The 17,831-nt window shown below is 36.6% G+C and overlaps 1 protein-coding gene across 13 annotated transcripts in view; it reads right to left on the bottom strand.

Moving 5' to 3' along the window:
- Window positions 1–10,622: 10,622 nt before the first annotated feature.
- Window positions 10,623–17,831, bottom strand: part of LOC149185213 (ARM repeat superfamily protein) — a 378,063-nt gene continuing 370,854 nt past the window's right edge. For all 13 annotated transcript variants that reach the window (XM_089417804.1, XM_089417816.1, XM_089417818.1 and 10 more), the window contains 2 exons: window positions 11,341–11,379; window positions 10,623–11,111 (listed from right to left, as the gene is read on the bottom strand). In XM_089417804.1, coding sequence (XP_089273930.1) covers window positions 10,974–11,111; window positions 11,341–11,379 — 177 coding nt within the window. In that variant the 3' untranslated portion in view covers window positions 10,623–10,973. The remainder of the gene's footprint in view (window positions 11,112–11,340; window positions 11,380–17,831) is intronic.

Raw genomic sequence — 17,831 nt, 5'->3', positions numbered from 1 at the left:
GGTGTAATTGCACAATTATGTTCGCTAGATGTTTCCACATTGGAATCATCTATTTCTCCAGATCTCCAAAAAGTCCTGGACAATCATTCCAAGGTATTTGAGACTCCCAAAGGTCTCCCACCTATGCGTGATCATGATCATGCTATTCATCTGATTCCAGGAAGTGTTCCTCCAAACATCAGGCCGTACAGATATCCCTATGTCCAAAAAGTGAAATTGAACGTATGGTTGCAGAAATGCTAGAGGCTGGTATAATTCAACCGAGTCAAAGTTCTTTCTCTGCTCCAGTAGTATTGGTGCACAAGAAGGATGGATCATGGCGCATGTGTCCGGATTATAGGGAGCTCAACAAGCTCACTATTAAAGATAAGTTCCCCATTCCTGTCATTGATGAATTACTGGATGAATTGCATGGATCAATTTACTTCACCAAGTTGGATCTTCGTTCAGGATATCATCAAATCAGAATGAAGACTGAAGACATTCCGAAAACAGCATTTAGAACTCATGAGGGTCATTATGAATTTTTGGTCATGCCTTTTGGCCTTACCAATGCACCTTCAACATTTCAAGGTTTGATGAATTCAATTTTCAAACCATTCCTTAGAAAATTTGTGTTAGTATTTTTTGATGATATACTAATCTACAGCAAGTCTTGGAAGGATCATGTTGAACATGTTGACAGGGTGCTACAACTATTGGAGGAGAAACAATTATATGCAAAAAGATCCAAATGTTTCTTTGGAGTCCAGGAGGTGGAATATCTGGGTCATATTGTATCTCATGAAGGAGTTAAGGTAGACCCTAGCAAAATTAAAGCCATTAAGGAATGGAAAATCCCCACATCCATAAAGCATCTGCGAGGATTTCTCGGGTTGACAGGGTATTATCGCAAGTTTGTTAAGAATTATGGGAGAATAGCAGCACCTCTAACAACATTATTGAAGAAAGATGCATTTTCATGGACTCCGGAAGCAACAAAGGCCTTTGAACATCTTAAAGAGGCAATGTGCCAAGCACCGGTCTTAGCTACACCGGACTTCACAAAAACCTTTATTGTGGAATGTGATGCTTCAGGAAATGGAATTGGTGTTGTTCTAATGCAAGATGAAAGACCCATTGCTTTTGAAAGTCGTCCAATCAAGGGAAAGTTTTTAAGCAAAGCTATTTATGAGAAGGAAATGTTGGCAATACTCCATGCACTTAAGAAATGGCGACCCTACCTAATGGGAAGACACTTCAAGGTAAAAACAGATCATGATAGCCTTAAATACTTTTTAGAACAAAGATTATCCTCTGAAGAGCAACAAAAGTGGGTCACAAAGATGTTGGGTTATGACTTTGAAATCATCTACAAAAAAGGGAAGCAAAATGTGGTGGCAGATGCACTCTCAAGAAAGGATGAGGATGTGGAAGCATTGTTGTGCGCCATTTCTATTATCCAACCAGATTGGATAAACGAAGCAAGGGAGGAATGGAAGAATGACGAAGAAGTGTGGGCACTTATTCGAAAGTTACAACAAGATTCCAGTACGTCTGATACATTTAGCTGGCAAAATGATTCGTTATGGTACAAAGATCGCTTATACCTCTGTAAGAATTCCCAGCTAAAACAAAAGATTCTTATGGAATTGCACACTTCTCCCTTAGGAGGGCACTCAGGATTTTTAAAAACTTACCACAGGGTTAAGAAGGAATTTTTTTGGGATGGCCTTAAATCAGATATTCAAAATTTTGTGGCGGAATGTTTGGTTTGCCAACAAAATAAAGTTGAAACAATTAAGACACCGGGTCTATTACAACCTTTATCCATTCCAAGCCAACGTTGGGAGGAGGTTTCAATGGATTTTATCACAGGTTTACCCAAGTCTGAGGGAAAGAGTGTCATCATGGTGGTAGTTGACAGACTTACCAAGTATGCACACTTTTGTGCATTATCACATCCATTTAAAGCCAGTACAGTTTCTACTGCATTTATGGAAACAATTCAAAAGCTACATGGAAACCCAAAGATTATTGTAAGTGACAGAGATCCCATTTTCACTGGAAATTTTTGGACAGAATTATTTTCTTGTCTTGGTACTCAGTTAGCTCATAGCTCATCTTATCATCCTCAATCTGATGGGCAAACTGAGATAGTAAACAAATGTTTGGAAGGATATCTTCGTTGCTTTGTATCTGATAAACAGACACAATGGGTCAAATGGTTGCCTCTGGCTGAATGGTGGTATAACACTTCCTTCCATACAGCAACAAAAATGACCCCATTTATGGCACTTTATGGGTATCAACCACCATCCATCACATCAAACATCAACAACAAGTCCTCCAACTCTTAAAGGATAACCTCGTGTTGGCACAAAATAGAATGAAACAACAGGCAGATCAACATCGCAGTGAAAGAAGTTTTGATGTAGGTGATTGGGTATTCCTACGGCTACAACCATATAAGCAAATGTCCCTCAAGCAAGCTAAGAAGGATAATAAATTATCACCAAAGTATTATGGTCCGTACAAGGTGTTGCAAAAGATTGGTACTATGGCATACAAATTGGAGCTTCCTGCAGCTTCTCGATTGCACCCAGTTTTCCATGTTTCATGTTTAAAGAAGGTTATAGGCGACAAGCTCCCAGTTCAAACAATATTGCCAGAACTTGACGAGGAAGGAAAAATTATATTGGAACCGGAAGCAGTCACAAAAACAAGAACTCGACAGCTACGAAATCGATCAATTTCAGAGTATCTTATCAAGTGGAAGAACTTATCCGCTGAAGATTCCACATGGGAGGATGAGAATTTTATGCAGAAGTATCCAGAACTACTCAAGCATTGAGGACAACACTTTTTTGAAGGAGAGGGGCATGTTGGGTCCCTATAATACTAGTGATTACCCCATTACTATTGTAGTTATACCCCTTATTAATATTGTTGTGCCCCTATTGCCCCCATATTGTTATTATTGTGCCCCATAGAATCCCTCTATTGTTATTTTTGTGGCTTTATATTATTATTGTTAGGTCGGCTGGATTATATTGTGACTCCTTGGACTCCTATATATAGAAAGGAGGTTTTGTCATTTGAATCATCCAAGAATTGTTCATTTATGTAATGTAAAGGAGGTTGCCCCCTCGAAGAGGCTGAATTCTAAGGCGTTGATCTATCTTTTCTATCTTTTCTTGAGCTGGTTTCATAACACTGTTCACTTCATATTTTTATGTGGGATACAAACAGCAAACTATATTTACAAAATATGTGATTTTGGAAGGCAAGAATGGGTTAGAGAGTTGGAGAATGTTTGAGAGTTGATTGAGGTGTTATGCATTAGTTACCTGGCACATATGAAGCTTATGTGAAGCATATTTGAAGGGAAGAACAAGCATAAATGAAAATGGAGATATGTAGAATTTATGACCAGGTAAACTAACACATTGTTGTTTCTTGTTTGCATTAGGAGATTGTAGTCTCTTTTCAAGTAGTGGCCTGATAAACATAAGGTTGGAGCCTCCTGTGGGTTGTAGCTCACAGAAAACATATGGGAGTTGGAGTTTCCTTGCATGTTGAAGCTTGCAGAAAATTGAGGTAGCAACCTCCTGTAGGTTGGAACCTACAGAAAATCGGATGTAATAAGGAGTAGAAGCTTGCCTTTGCATCACAACAGTGATAAAATCATGGTTTTCTCCCTTTATGGGTTTCCACATATATATGGTATCAATATGTGTTGTTATTATGTGTTGATGTGATGTTTTGGTTTGCTTATCACTTGTTGTTCACATATTCAATCTGGTCATTATTTGTTAAGATGCTCATGTAATGTTTCAGTTAATGATTTTAATAAAAATAATTTTAATGTCCATTAATATACTAAACTGATTCACCCTCTCTCTAAGTTTAGTCAAGTTTTCATTAGTTTTTTCCTTTAGCCTGGTTTCTTCAATCTTGCATAATGACCATAGATCTTGGAATGGAGTAGCTTCTTTCTTCCCATAAATGCTTGAAGTAAAGTTACCCCATTCCTCTGGAATGCATTTAGTACTACAGTGGTCATCCCCTTGTCAGACATTATTTCTCCCAAATCTTGAAGTTGATCCCTTACTTCAGATATCCTCATAAAGTATGAGACTATTGCTTCTTCTATTGATATCCTTAGCTCTTAGAGTTCTTGCCTTAATGAGATAACTTCTCCTGCAATGCTTACAGAAAACAAATCTACAAGTTTGTCATATATTTCTTTTGAAGTTTCAAGTTTAGACACATATGGGATGAGGAGATCCTTGATGAATTCTATGAGAATAATTTGATCCCTTACTTCACCTTTCATAAACTTTGCAAGTGCTCGAGCATCTTCTTTCAATGGTTCAGTGATTGAGCCTTTGACATATTCGATGACCTCAGTTTCAATGAGATTCATATCTATCCTCTTCTTCCATGCAAGAAAGTATGAGGTCCCAACCAATTTGTTGCTTTCCTTGCCAAAAAACACTTTGACAGATTCAGATGTTGACATAAATATACTTACTTGTGAAGATGCTTCTTCCACTTGTTGCCTCCTTGAATTTGATGATGATATAGATTATAGAGAACTTCTCCTTGATAAAGATAGTTCTCTTCAAGAATGATCATTGACTCCACAAAGAGGGAGATCACTTTCGATCCTTTCATGGCGATGTCCTTGTTGAAGATGATCAATGATGACTTCTTGATGATGTCTTGATGCTTCTTCAATGATCTTCTTCAATGGTAAGGACCTTGCTTCAATGAAAGGGAGATTGCCTTAGAACTTTTTGAAGATGATGACAATGTCCTTGATCTTGCTTCTCTTAGATGAATAGTCTTCAAGTTACTTTGATTTGTAAGTCTCTTTAACTTGAGTAGGGTCTTTGTGGTCTTGTGAGGATCCCAAGACTTCTTCTCATGTAGACTTCTTCTTTGATCTAGGATTTTACCACTTCTTTGACGATCTTGACTTTGCTTTGATGTCCTTCGAGATTTGATCCTTGAGTGCGCTTATATGTCCCTTGACGAGATGCCCTTTCCTTGATTTGTCACCTTAGCTCTGATATCATGTTGAGAAATCTAGGGCAAGAGGATTAGGATATTTCTCTTTGATGATAACTGCTTGTGAATGATTTTTACTTCTTTATGATTAGGGTCTTCATTTTACTTAGATTATTATAGTTTTATTTTTCATCAAATAGCTACCAAAGCATAAACAATAAAGAGACAATAGACACAAAATGTAGGCGATCAACTAGGCCCAAAACCTCTCAAATATGAGAGGAAAACCCAAAACGAATTGTTCTTCTTATAGAGACTTCAATTGACGAATACCAAAACCAAGACCCTTGACACAACAGCCTCTCCAAGACCAAGTCACAAGCTTTCTTCGTTTGATTTCTTCCTTGAGTCAACAATGCTCAAACTTCCTTCCTTTTTCACTATCTCAACTATCCTTTAGATTTCAGTTCCTTGGTTCAATTCTATGATTCTCGACCCTACTTCAAAAACCCTAGTTGTAGCATATGAGAGAAAGAAACACCTTGAGAATCACCTTGTTTTCTCCCAAAATCTTCCCTCTCAATATGACTGTGGTATCTTGGTCCTTCCTGCAATAGACAACACTAGATCCTTGCATGTGTGGAGTGTACTAACCCAAAAACAAATCAAAAAACAATTCATCAATTATCCTCCTTACTTCGCTTGGTGATGAGACACTTCTTGAGATCTTCGCACTTCTATTTCTCTTCTTGCTTGTTTGAATTGTGTCCTCAAATGAAGGTCGCGCTGCCCTATATATAGTGGTTTTCTCATAAAAAATAAGTCCATTTCTTCTTGCCCATAGGCTGACATGCTTGTCTAGAAACATCTTCATCTTCTTAGACAAGCCAACATGAGAAGTAGTTTGTAACAAGGTCTCGGAGGGTTATCAACATGATCAAAATTACTTTTTACAATATATAACATGTCTTCAATACATGACATTGACTTCCTAGACTTTATGACTAGATGACCAACCCTAAAGGCTCACAATGGGAGCCTTAACTATAAAAATAAAGTTCTTTGATCATGAAACCCATGATTCAAGCATTACAAAAACAATTTTATTTTATTTACATCAATTACATAAAATCATGATTACATATGTCATTATGAAGACCGGACCTAGTTACACTTTTTAACACGATTATGTTGTTGCATATAGATATGAAATTGCCATTTTGTCTAACAGGGTTGTTAGGGGCCATTTGAAAGGAAATATAATTTCTCATGGATAGTATCTATTAACAAAAAGGAATTCCTTACTATTGAATTATGATTCTAACATCATGAGAACGTGACTCTCACATTTTTCCCATGCAAAGACTATGAACGCGAAAAAATGGAAGGGGTAGCATGGCCTAGTTCACATAAATAGAGACAGTGTGGTCTCTAAATTCTATATTGCAATGTGTTTGAGTCATGTGTATATGTGTATGTGTTATGTACATGTATTGTGCTATGTGTACGTTTTGTGTTATGTTATGTTATATGTAATGTTGTGTAATGTGTTTGGGTTAGGCATATATAGATGGTCTCATTAACACTATAGTCATGCCCTAACTCTTATTAGCACAATGAATAATTATTTGGAAACAAATAGTTGGTGCATCTTGCCATCACATGATTTGCTACCAATTCCATTTATTTTCAATTCCTCTTTGCATGTATGTTAGAGGTGAAAAGGGGGGATTACAAGGGGGTGGAAAATAACTTGCACAAGGGTTTGAGGGAAGTGCACCTAAACTTTTTTTTGCTAGTTTTACTGTGTCTATTTTTGGTGGCTTTCAATATGCTTTTTTATTTTAGCATTTTTGTAGTGCATGGTAGTTTAATCCATGGTTTTGTAATTTTAATTAAGGAACTATAGTTGCACTCTAATCCATAATAAATAGATTGACAATTTATAGATGCCATGAGATATCCATATTATATTGTAATACTGTAAATAATAGTAAACATTAAATATATTTCTAGTTTCTCAGTTTCAATTTCCAAAGTAAGATCTATGTTAAATGTGTGTGCACATCAATGTAACTTATCTATTTTGTTAAGAATCTATTTCAGAAATTAACTATACAAGGCTAAACCTTACACAAAGATGTTGAATTGAAGAGAAGCAACATATGCTTTATTATGATGACAAGGATGATGGATACAAGAGACATTATTTCCCATTTGATTAATGAACAATGGAACAAATTGCTCCATTATCCCATTCATGCAAGTCTCTACCTCAACTCCAATCATTTTTTTTTCTCACTATTATAAGTCAATGGTTAATTTCAAGTAGTTCTTAAATGTAATTAAAGTATGGTGCTTCATATCGATGGGGATGCACAATCATATAATAGTAGATGGATATATATAAAAGGATTATTTGGATTTGACCTTACAATCCAAGAAAGAAAAATATAGTTTTATATGGACAATTAATTGTTAATAACAACTTTCATTACATATTATCTTCATTTTTTCTATGAATATTGGATGGAAATGCAATTACATTTTTTCACATACTTATAGATGTTTGGAAGAAAAGTTCTGATGAAAAACACAAACTCCGATTTGGCAATAGAGAAAGTCTTCTAGAAATTTGAAAACACATTAAAGTTTTTATGGAAATATGCACACTATAACAAAATAGAATATGAAAATTTAAATGATATGGAATTTCTATAGTACAATCATTTATTATGGGTTAGCATGGAGAAACTACTTGATGTGGATGCAAATTGATTGGATTGCATTAACCCCAACACAGTGTGTCCCAAAACAATGATTAAAGAAGGATGGGACTAAGGAGGTAAATGCCCCAACTTGAATGTCTATGCACATCACAAAAACTCATTACCTTCATTGTAAAAGAGATGGACATAATTTATAGCATATTATAAATGTATAATGAGATACTTTCGATGTAATTTTGTATTTTCTGATTCAATTTTGAGTATTGACTTTGATAAAAATCAAGTTAAAGTACCATATATCATTTGACACAAATTGTTAAAACAGAAAATTGAAGCATGTCTTAATGCTGTAATTTTTATCATGATTCATCAAGGAGCATGTTTGTTGAAACCAATGACAATAAAAGGTTGAAGATGGATAATAAAGGTGAGTGCCAATGATGTTAAAAATGAAAAATGGTAGGGATGGAATTGTGGGTTGAAAAAATGTTACAGAAAATTAAATTAATTTGAAAATAGAAATGGCATCCTTAGTAAACTTTATGCCCTAGTGCACTTCATGTACCAAGATTCAACTTATCAACACAAAAACTAGCTCCTTAACTTGTTATTCCTTCTATATCTACATGTTACGGTAATTATTTCGTGTTATTTTTTATATAGATTTTTTATTAATATTTATTGATTCTTACAATAACACCCTCATCAATAAATTGCCAATAAAAAAAGATATTTGAAAGATGATCACCACATTGACACCAATTAGGTCTAATCTTGCAACACATTCAAGTAATTGTCTCATTTGAGATGAAGATTAGACTCTATTAATGAGTATCCCCTCAAAGAAAAGTACATATATAAAAATAATCATCTGATAAAAAAAATACTAAATGTTACCCCTAATAATCATTTTTCAAATAGATTTAACTATTTTTTCTTGATGTACTCAAAACAATTTGCATGATTGTAAACACAATTTTTATCTTACAATATTACTATATATATATGGCCCACCTTCAAACTATTTATGCTAATCTTGCTCCTAAATTAACCACCCTCGAGTTACCACTAAACTTGTTTAAAAGCTGTTTACAGATTGAATTTACAACAAAATTGAATTGACAATTGTGTAATCTTGGAACACATTTAAGGGGTCATCTCTTTCACGAGGAAGAGTAGATTCTACTAGTAAGTATCCTTCCAAGTAGAAAAAAATACCATATATGAAAATAATTACTTGTGTATAACAAATCCTAAATGTTACAACAATATTTTTTTTAAATTGATTTACACTGTATTTTCTTGTTTCACTTCAAACCATTAATATGATTGTAAACACAACTTTTGATTTAAATACACCATCATAAGAAATATGGGCTCACTTCAAATCATTCAACCCAATCTTATTCCTAAGAAAACAATTGTCAAGTTACGTTACCTTTTTCTAAAGTCTAAAAAAATGCATCACCATTGGATTGATTTAAACAATCTTTACAAACTGAATTTACAACAAAATTGGTAAACACTTTCAACTAAATCGACAATTAAATGGCCATGTTTTCTAAGATGAAAGGTTTGCACCATATAGATCCTATTCTAAAGTTTGGATAAGAGTACAACCAATCAGTTATAACATTAATTACATGTAGTTAATAATTAGTATTTTACAAAAACAATATGCTATATAAACATTATAAAGCATTAAACCCGGGAAAGCTTAAAAGCAATGGAAAATGTGCTCAGCAGATTTTGAATTACGTTCTTTCACAATTTAATTGCAATAACGTTCTAAGATATATCTATATAAGATACACAGCTTGATTCAGTCATGTGCTCCAAATATAGATGCTATCGTGCTATCGAATGTTCAAATGTAAGGACACGACCTCGTTCATCAGCGACTACCATTGAATTGATATCAATTACAAAGGCACCGTTTTTCCACATTTCCATTCTCCAAATTAATATAACCTTTTTAAAGATGCCTTCTTCCGGGGCTTGGACTTTATTATATATTTATGGAACTTCAAACATCATCTTAAAATGGAAGATGCCTAGTAGTAGTAAATGTGCAAAAGATGTTACGCAGATATTCTGGCACCTAGCTATTGGGATAAGCTATTCAGCAAAGGGTTTGTCGAGAAGCTGGAAGCGTTTATTGTGAAGCTTCACAAGAAAAGAGCTGAATACAAGAATCAGATGGAGAAGCAATCTGCCCCATAGGCTATTTTTAGCCTCATGTATATTAAAATAATTTCTTCTTCTATATTCCCATTGCAACTTTAATAAAATGCATTGTACAGTGATCCACAATGTTGTAATGTAGGATAAGTGATCCAGAATATTGTAATGTAATCCTACAGATAGGCTTCTTCTGCGATGGTATTAATGACATTGATAATCATGTTGAATCAAAGAACATAAATATGTATCCTCCATTATTTGCATCACACTAAAACTGCACTAGTCTAGCTTGCTAGAAGAATATAAACCTATAAATACCTCAAAAAGAGAATACTGAATTTCTTTCATTTTAGATACAAATGGGATGGCATTCACATACACTGCAATTCTCAAAGTGCTTTGAATGCTCAATACTCCTGGAGCACAAATGCTGAGAAGCCTCTTACAAGATAGGTTTGACTTTTATTTGCATGTGCATCAGATTGAAAACACCAAAATGTTTTGAAAACAGTACAAATATAGAAAGTTCCATCCTTGGAACAAACTATAGAAGGAAAACATTACGATACCTAATACAAACAAGTTGACGCATGGGGATATGTTTAATAATTTTCAAGTACCAAACATGGTTGAAAATTCAATTGCTTTTATACCAACAGTAGAGCAAAGCTTGATAAAGAACGCCATTCACATTTGCATTCAGTGACACATGTATAAGAATAAGCAATTAGTGTTGTTTTTGAAGAAGCCCTTGATACAAATGAATACCAGCTCACAGGGAATGGAATACAAATAATGCTCTCAGACATTTCTCTTGTTCTCATTTGTCGCCTAATTAGGCATACATGCGAACCATAAGATAACACATGCAGTGAGAACATGTACATGCATGTGCTGTGAGAGACCTGAAAAAATCATGAATATTTCCACTAATAGACATACAAGATTCCCACCACCCAAAGGGTGTGATGTGCGTTGATTGCATTGATGGAGAATTCAATGCACCTATTTATATACGTGCTATGTTCCGTCAAAATTTTCCTAGCATACAGAGAATTTTACAATCTACTTGACACGAAATTCATGCCTGAATATTGTTAAATTTTGGGTGAATTTATCCCGATTCCTGGCTTCCAGACTCCGGGTTACATCAGCCATCAGCTTATCAAAACACTGAGCAAGCCGTGGTTGTTGATCGGGTGACTGAAAAGGTGGACAGCAAAAACATAGTTGTTGGCTAAAAGAAAATACAAAAGAACATTTGCCAAAAGTGAAACCTGAAGTTATCATTTTAAGGATTTTGAAGATAATGTCTAAAAAAAGAGAGCTAGTAAATAACAGATTTGCAACCTTTTTAGCTAAAACCGCAAGAAAAATTTGAGAAAATGATTAAAACGACATATTTTAAACAATTGAACTCTTCATAACACACCTGTGAAGCCAAAATTTGTGCTTTTAAATCATTGAACATCTGCAAAGAGAAAAAAACAAGCAAACAGATGTCTTAGATGTAGTGTACGAAAGTAATTATGGAAATTGCAAATGCTGCTAAAAAGATAGACATCGCTTCTAAAATAATTCGAGTACAGTACTGAATGATCATGGTTGCCATGACTTCAAAATTTGAAAATTCAATTGCACATGGTTCAAATGAAAATTTTGGCCTATTGGTTGGAACTATTGCTTATTGTTGTTCTCAAGAATTCATTAAACAAGAAAGAAAGGTAAAGAAACTGAATGGAAACTGAAATACACACAAGTAAACACAAATAGTTTTACGTGGTAAAACTTTGACAGTGTGTCAAGGAAACCTCCACGGGGCAAGGGATTGGAAATATTTATTAATCAAGAATGATTCTCCATGATCCATCATCTCGGGCATTCACCAATTTCATATGATCCCCTCCGTTACATAACTGCTATTCATTATCAATCTTGTTACAAAACTAATTGGTAGTAATTAATAAAGATTTTACTCATAATTACATTATTTGTTGTCACATTTCAACAAACTCCACCTTGACAACAATTTTCCTAATCCCTTGCCCATGCCCATTCATCATCTCTTTTGCAAGCCAAGAGAAGCCAAACACCATCGCAACTTCTCTACTGTAACTGGCTTCGTGAATATGTCTGCACAATTCTCCCACGTATGGACCTTCTTGAGAGCTACTTTTCTGCCATCGATCACATGTCTCAGAAAATGATACCTTACATCAATGTGCTTGGTCTTGTTGTGATAAGCTGGATTTGTAGCCAAATGAATAGCACTCTGACTGTCACAGAATACATTCAATTTCTCCTGCATCCTTCCAATCTCATCAAGTAGACCCTTTAACCAGATTGCTTCTTTACTGGCATCTGAAGCAGCTATATATTCTGCTTCAGTAGTGGACAAAGCAATTGTTTCTTGAAGCTTTGACATCCAGCTAATTGCTCCACCTACAAGAGTAAAGACATAACTTGTAGTAGATCTCCTTTTGTCTAAATCACCTGCATAATCAGCATCCACATATCTGCAGATTGATCCTTCACTACCATTAAAGATTATGCAATGGTCACTTGTGCCTCTTAAATATCGAAGCACCCTTTTCCAGCGCTAACAAGAACTAACACTGCAGTGGATCCTTGACTACTCCTTTTCCAGCGCTAACAAGAACTGACACTGCAGTGAATCCTTGACTAACCACTCCTTCCAAACAGCAGATTGAGTAAACAAGGAAAAACTGGTGGATAGAAGGCAGAGACTCTCGTCGTTTTCTTAATCGACAGGCTACAAGCAGTGGCAATCTCTTGAGAAATCAAGGCGGACTATCTCTTGAGAAATCAAGGCGGATTGTAAGTCACATTCACGATTTTCTCAACATGGTAGCACTTCTCCATTTCCTTAACAGTGGCAGTGTTCAACCCTACGTCATCTTCTTTCTCTCAGGCGAGAGTAGTAGAGCAGACGGTCTCTTACCTAGTAGGCTTGGCGGATGTCCCTTCGACCTCTTCACGGACGACGACAGGGTGTCACGCTCTTCCTCTTCAACTTTTTCTCCAGCAGCAGCTGCTTGATCGGATTATTCTTCTCTCCAGTTTCTTTTTCACGATGGCAGCAGGACTCATGCAACGAATGGCTAAATGGCGGCTCAATGTCAATTATCGTCAATTGGTATGCGCAGAGACAAGCTCAAAGATTTATTTATTTTTCTAGTGGCAAATGTGGTAGACAGTCAGTGGTTGCTTCTCCTCCTTATAAAAAACGACAAATCTTCTTGCTGCTCGGACAGACCTCTACCTCAGACCATATAAATTTGGGCTCTTAAAATAAAATTTTAACTTCCTCAATGACTTCAACGACCACGCAGGAGTGGTAGGCTCTCCTAACTTGATTCCTCTTAGCCTCTGATACCACTTTTTGTTCTCAGGAATTCATTAAACAAGAAAGAAAGTTAAAGAAACTGAATGGAAACTGAAATACACACAAGTAAACGCAAATAGTTTTACGAGGTAAAACTTTGACAGTGTGTCAAGGAAACCTCCACGGGGAAAGGGAATGGAAATCTATATTAATCAAGAATGATTCTCCATGATCCATCCTCTCGGGCATTCACCAATTTCATATGAGCCTCTCCTCCATTACATAATTGATATTCGTTATGAATCTTGTTACAAAACTAACTTACAAAACTAACTGGCAGTAATTAATAAAGATTTTACTCATAATTACATTATTTGTTGTCACATGCTCTGTTTTTAAAAACGGTTGGTTCAAAACCGACTGGGTCGAGTTGGTCCGAGTCATACCCCCACCGGGTCAACCTGGCCTTTGAACCGGAACGGTCGGCCAAGTTGTCACTGAGCCGGCCGAGTTGGCTAATGACTCGGCCGACTCGGTAACAACCTAGCCGGCTTGGTGACAGCGGCCTGAAAATGTCAGAACAAGGCATTTTTTTTTGGAATTTGTTTTCTGGGGACCCCAAAGCCATTTGTAATCTGCCCTTGGGTTCTTTGGGATCCATTCCTCTCTCCTAACCCTATAAAACCCACCCAACCCCTTTCATTTCCTCACAGCCATCTCACTGCATTTGAGTGAGAGTTTGTGAGGAGTTGTGGAGTTTGTTTTTGGAGCAGCAGTGAGGAGTCCTGGGCAAGCATTGTAGCAGGAATGAGGAGCTTTTTGGGCAGCCATTGGAGCAGCGTTGAGGAGTTGGTTTGTTGGAGCAACCTTGAGGAGGCAGTTTGTGCCTAGAAGTATTTTTTTTCACTTGTAAAAATCTGTTTTTGCTTATTTATTTTTTTATGCAAATCTAGAAATTGAAAAGGGTGTTTTTTGTGAAAGAAGTGAACATTGAAGCAATGCTATTTTTTTTGTTTTCATTTTATGATTTTTTCCTTTGATTTCCAAGTGAAAAAATGGCACCTAGATTGAAAGATGCTACTTGGGCATATGTTGAAATGGTTGATAGTCAAATGCATTGCAAATTTTGCCATAGAAAAATTAAGGAAGGTCCTGGGGGCATTAATAGGCTGAAACAACACTTGGCAGGGATTAGAGGCCAAATTACTCCATGTGAATCACCAGAAATTGGGGAGATTAGGAAGGATTTCCTAGCCAACTTTGAGAAGTTTAAAAAAGAAAATGCTTGGCAAAAAGAATTAGACACTGAAATTGGGAGGAAGAGGAGTATACAACAAATGATGGCTACCAACCCCCATTTTGATTTTGAGGGTTCTTCTTTTATCCCTTGTACTGATGCATCCAACCCCTTCTGATATGTTCCTCCCTCTTTGGAGTCTATTCAAGAAAAGGGTAAGGGTAAAATGAAAAAGAAGGGTGATATGAATATCAAAAGTTATTTCACTGTCACACCCTCCTCTCCATTAGATGCACATGGTCCTCAAGCTAGTAGAACTTTGTAACCCACTTTAGATGACCATTGGAAGAAAGAATTGAAGGAGACTGCTTGTGATTACATATGTAGATGGTGGTATGATGCTGATATCCCCTTCAATGCTTCTTGTTCACCATATTATGAGCCTATGTTTGATGCCATACATGCTGCTGGAAAAGGCTTCAAAGGCCCTACTATGCATGAGATAAGGGGGTATCGTTTGCAAAAAGAAATTGCCTCCATTAATGAGTATTTGAAAGATTTCAAGGACTCATGGGCAAGAACAGGATGTGCCATCATGTCAGATGGATGGACTGATCAAAGGAACTGTACCATCATAAACTTTCTTATCTTCTACCCACAAGGAACCATGTTTCTAAAATCGTGTTGATGTGTTTGATAAGGTAAAAGATGGACAATTGTTGTTTCAACTATTGGATGAGGTTGTTGAGCAGGTGGAGGTTGTTGAGTTGGATGCCTCTAACTATGTTCTTGCTGGTAAACTATTAGAGGAAAAACACAAAAGCATCTTTTGGACCGCATGTGTTGCACATTGCATAGACCTCATGCTTGAGGATATTGGCAAATTAGATTGGGTCAAAAATACTGTAGATCATGCCAAAAGCATAGCAAAAATTATCTACAATCATTCATGGATTTTGAGCCTTACGAGGAGATACACAGGGGGCAGGGGATATTATTAGGCCTGCCATCACTAGATTTGCTACTCATTTTTTGACATTGCAATCTATGCTTTCACAACATAGAAACTTGCAAAAGATATTTTCCAGTGAAGAATGGAATCAAAGCCAGTGGTCTCACAAATAGGATGGCAAAAAATTGAAAAAGAAAGTTAATGAAGAAATATTTTGGAGAAAGGCAGCAGAGATTGTGAAGCTGAGCCTCTGGTTAAAGTGTTGCAGTTGGCGGATGGGGAAAGATTGGCTATGGGCTTCATTTATGAGGCTATGGATCAAGCAAAGGAGCAAATAAAGAGGGTATACAAGGATAAAGTAGCTAAGTATGTGCCCATTGGGCAATCATTGATGAAAGATGGAACAACTAACTCCATTGCCCTATACATGCAGCTGGGTATTTTTTGAACCCACAGTACCATTATAAAGCTCTGGTGGCAAGAGCTTTGAAGGGGGAGGTTAGAGATGGATTGATTGACTGCATGATCCCATTGGAGTGTGATCAACTGGAGAAACACCGACAGGTCACAACCTTCAGCAAAGCCACATGTACCTTTGGGAAGAACCTAACAAAGGTTGCAAGGGAAGCAGATGAGCCAGGTAAACAAAAATTTCAATTTTCAAATTCTTAATACTTATTTTGTTAAATTGTTTATAATTTGAAAGTTGGATATAATTTGTAATTTTGTTGAGCTAACTCATTACACTCCTCTGTTTTTTGCAGCACAATTGTTGGAGGCTTTTGGTAGCCATGGTCTTGAATTGTAGAAGTTTGCAATTCGTATTTTAATTCAAACTCGCAGTGCTACTGGGTGTGAGCGCAATTGGTCTGTCTTTGAGAGGATTCACACGAAGAAGAGAAATCGTTTGGATCAAAAACGGTTAAATGATCTAGTCTATGTCCAATACAACCTTCGGCTTAGATGCAGCCAATTGCTGAACAAAAGACCTGATTCAGATCCCATTGTGTTGGAAGACATTGATCCAACATCAGATTGGGTAGTGGAGAGTCATCCAACAGAGTTTGATTCTGATGAGGATCTTGATTTGGATTTACAGGTGGAGGCATCACTCGAACATAATGTTCAGTTGAATGCAAATCCACTTGTACCAACCTCAGGGCCAGCCCCAAGTCCTCCAGTTGCAGGCGCTTCCTCTGCTCAGCCACGACAGAAGCGCATATCTCGTCTATCTCAACTTGCAGCTGTTGCACAGCCTGCTAGTGCTACCACTTCTACAGTTGCAGTTGGAGATGATGATGAGGAGGAGCCATGGGCTGGCCTGTCTGACTCTGATCCAGAGGTTGAGCCAGATGATCTTGGCTCCTCTAGTAGTAGCCAATAGTACTGGTCACAATTTACTTTTGTTGTAGAGGCCATTTCTAGCCTCCTTGGTTATGTGTTTTTGTTTTGATCTCTATATCATCATCATGTATGTATTGGATAGTGCACTGGGTGCCATTTTGATATAATGGATATATTCATGAGCCTACTTTGATCATATGTTGTCTTCTATCTATATTCTAATGTTGTGTGTTTGGAAACACGAATGAAAATCTTTAAAGTTATGTTTTTTTATAAAAATAAATAAATATTTAATGTATTTTTTACAATGACTGAGTCAATACCAAGTCGGAGTCAGAGTCGGAGTCGACCCTCGGCCGAGTTGAAGTCGGAGTTTTAAAACATTGGTCACATGTCAACACTTAAGTTATATTCAAAATCATGGATCCCCACCTTCAGTGTAGCAGAATGAAGGATTCCTTTTTTGTCCAGTTTGTGCTAATGCTAAAGATTACTTTGATTATTACTTCAGGTATTTTCTCTTGGTAAGAATTTGATGTTTGCCAAATGGACTTTAATTTGGATGTTGTAGTGAACTGTTAGGTGACCCTTTTGGAGCACCGGTTATGGAAATGCCTAACACTGGTTCCTCGAAGGCCCTAAAATCTCCTTCTACTGCCATGAAGGGTGTTTCGTATGTTATCTAGAAATTGAGAAATACTTATCATTTCCAACTGGCAGTTACTCTCTATACAACCTACCTAAACAAACTAAATGTTATAGGTTGGGTTAGGCAGTCAAATTTAAGGTTAATTCAACCAAATTTAGACTAGGGTTCCAGTGAATTTTATTTTCCAATGATTGCTTTCCTTCAACAAGTAGAGATGTCAATAGTTTTGGAACAATTTAATGCAGTGCTCCATGGGGATATGTTCCCCAGTGTGGAGGGTCCCCTAGTGTCGAAATGAGGGGGTGGAGGAGCGCGGAGTTGCCGAGGGTAACATCTCCCCACATCCCCCTTTTGGGGAAACTTGGAGAGACACAGGGAAATGTTTCCCCAATGTG

Source organism: Pinus tabuliformis, chromosome 3_2 (assembly GCF_031772625.1).
Source record: "Pinus tabuliformis cultivar Carrire ecotype Pingquan chromosome 3_2, CPIR1, whole genome shotgun sequence".
Lineage (NCBI taxonomy): Eukaryota > Viridiplantae > Streptophyta > Pinopsida > Pinales > Pinaceae > Pinus > Pinus tabuliformis.
The sequence above is the reverse complement of the archived record's forward strand: the minus strand, read 5'-3'. Positions and strand labels throughout refer to the sequence as shown.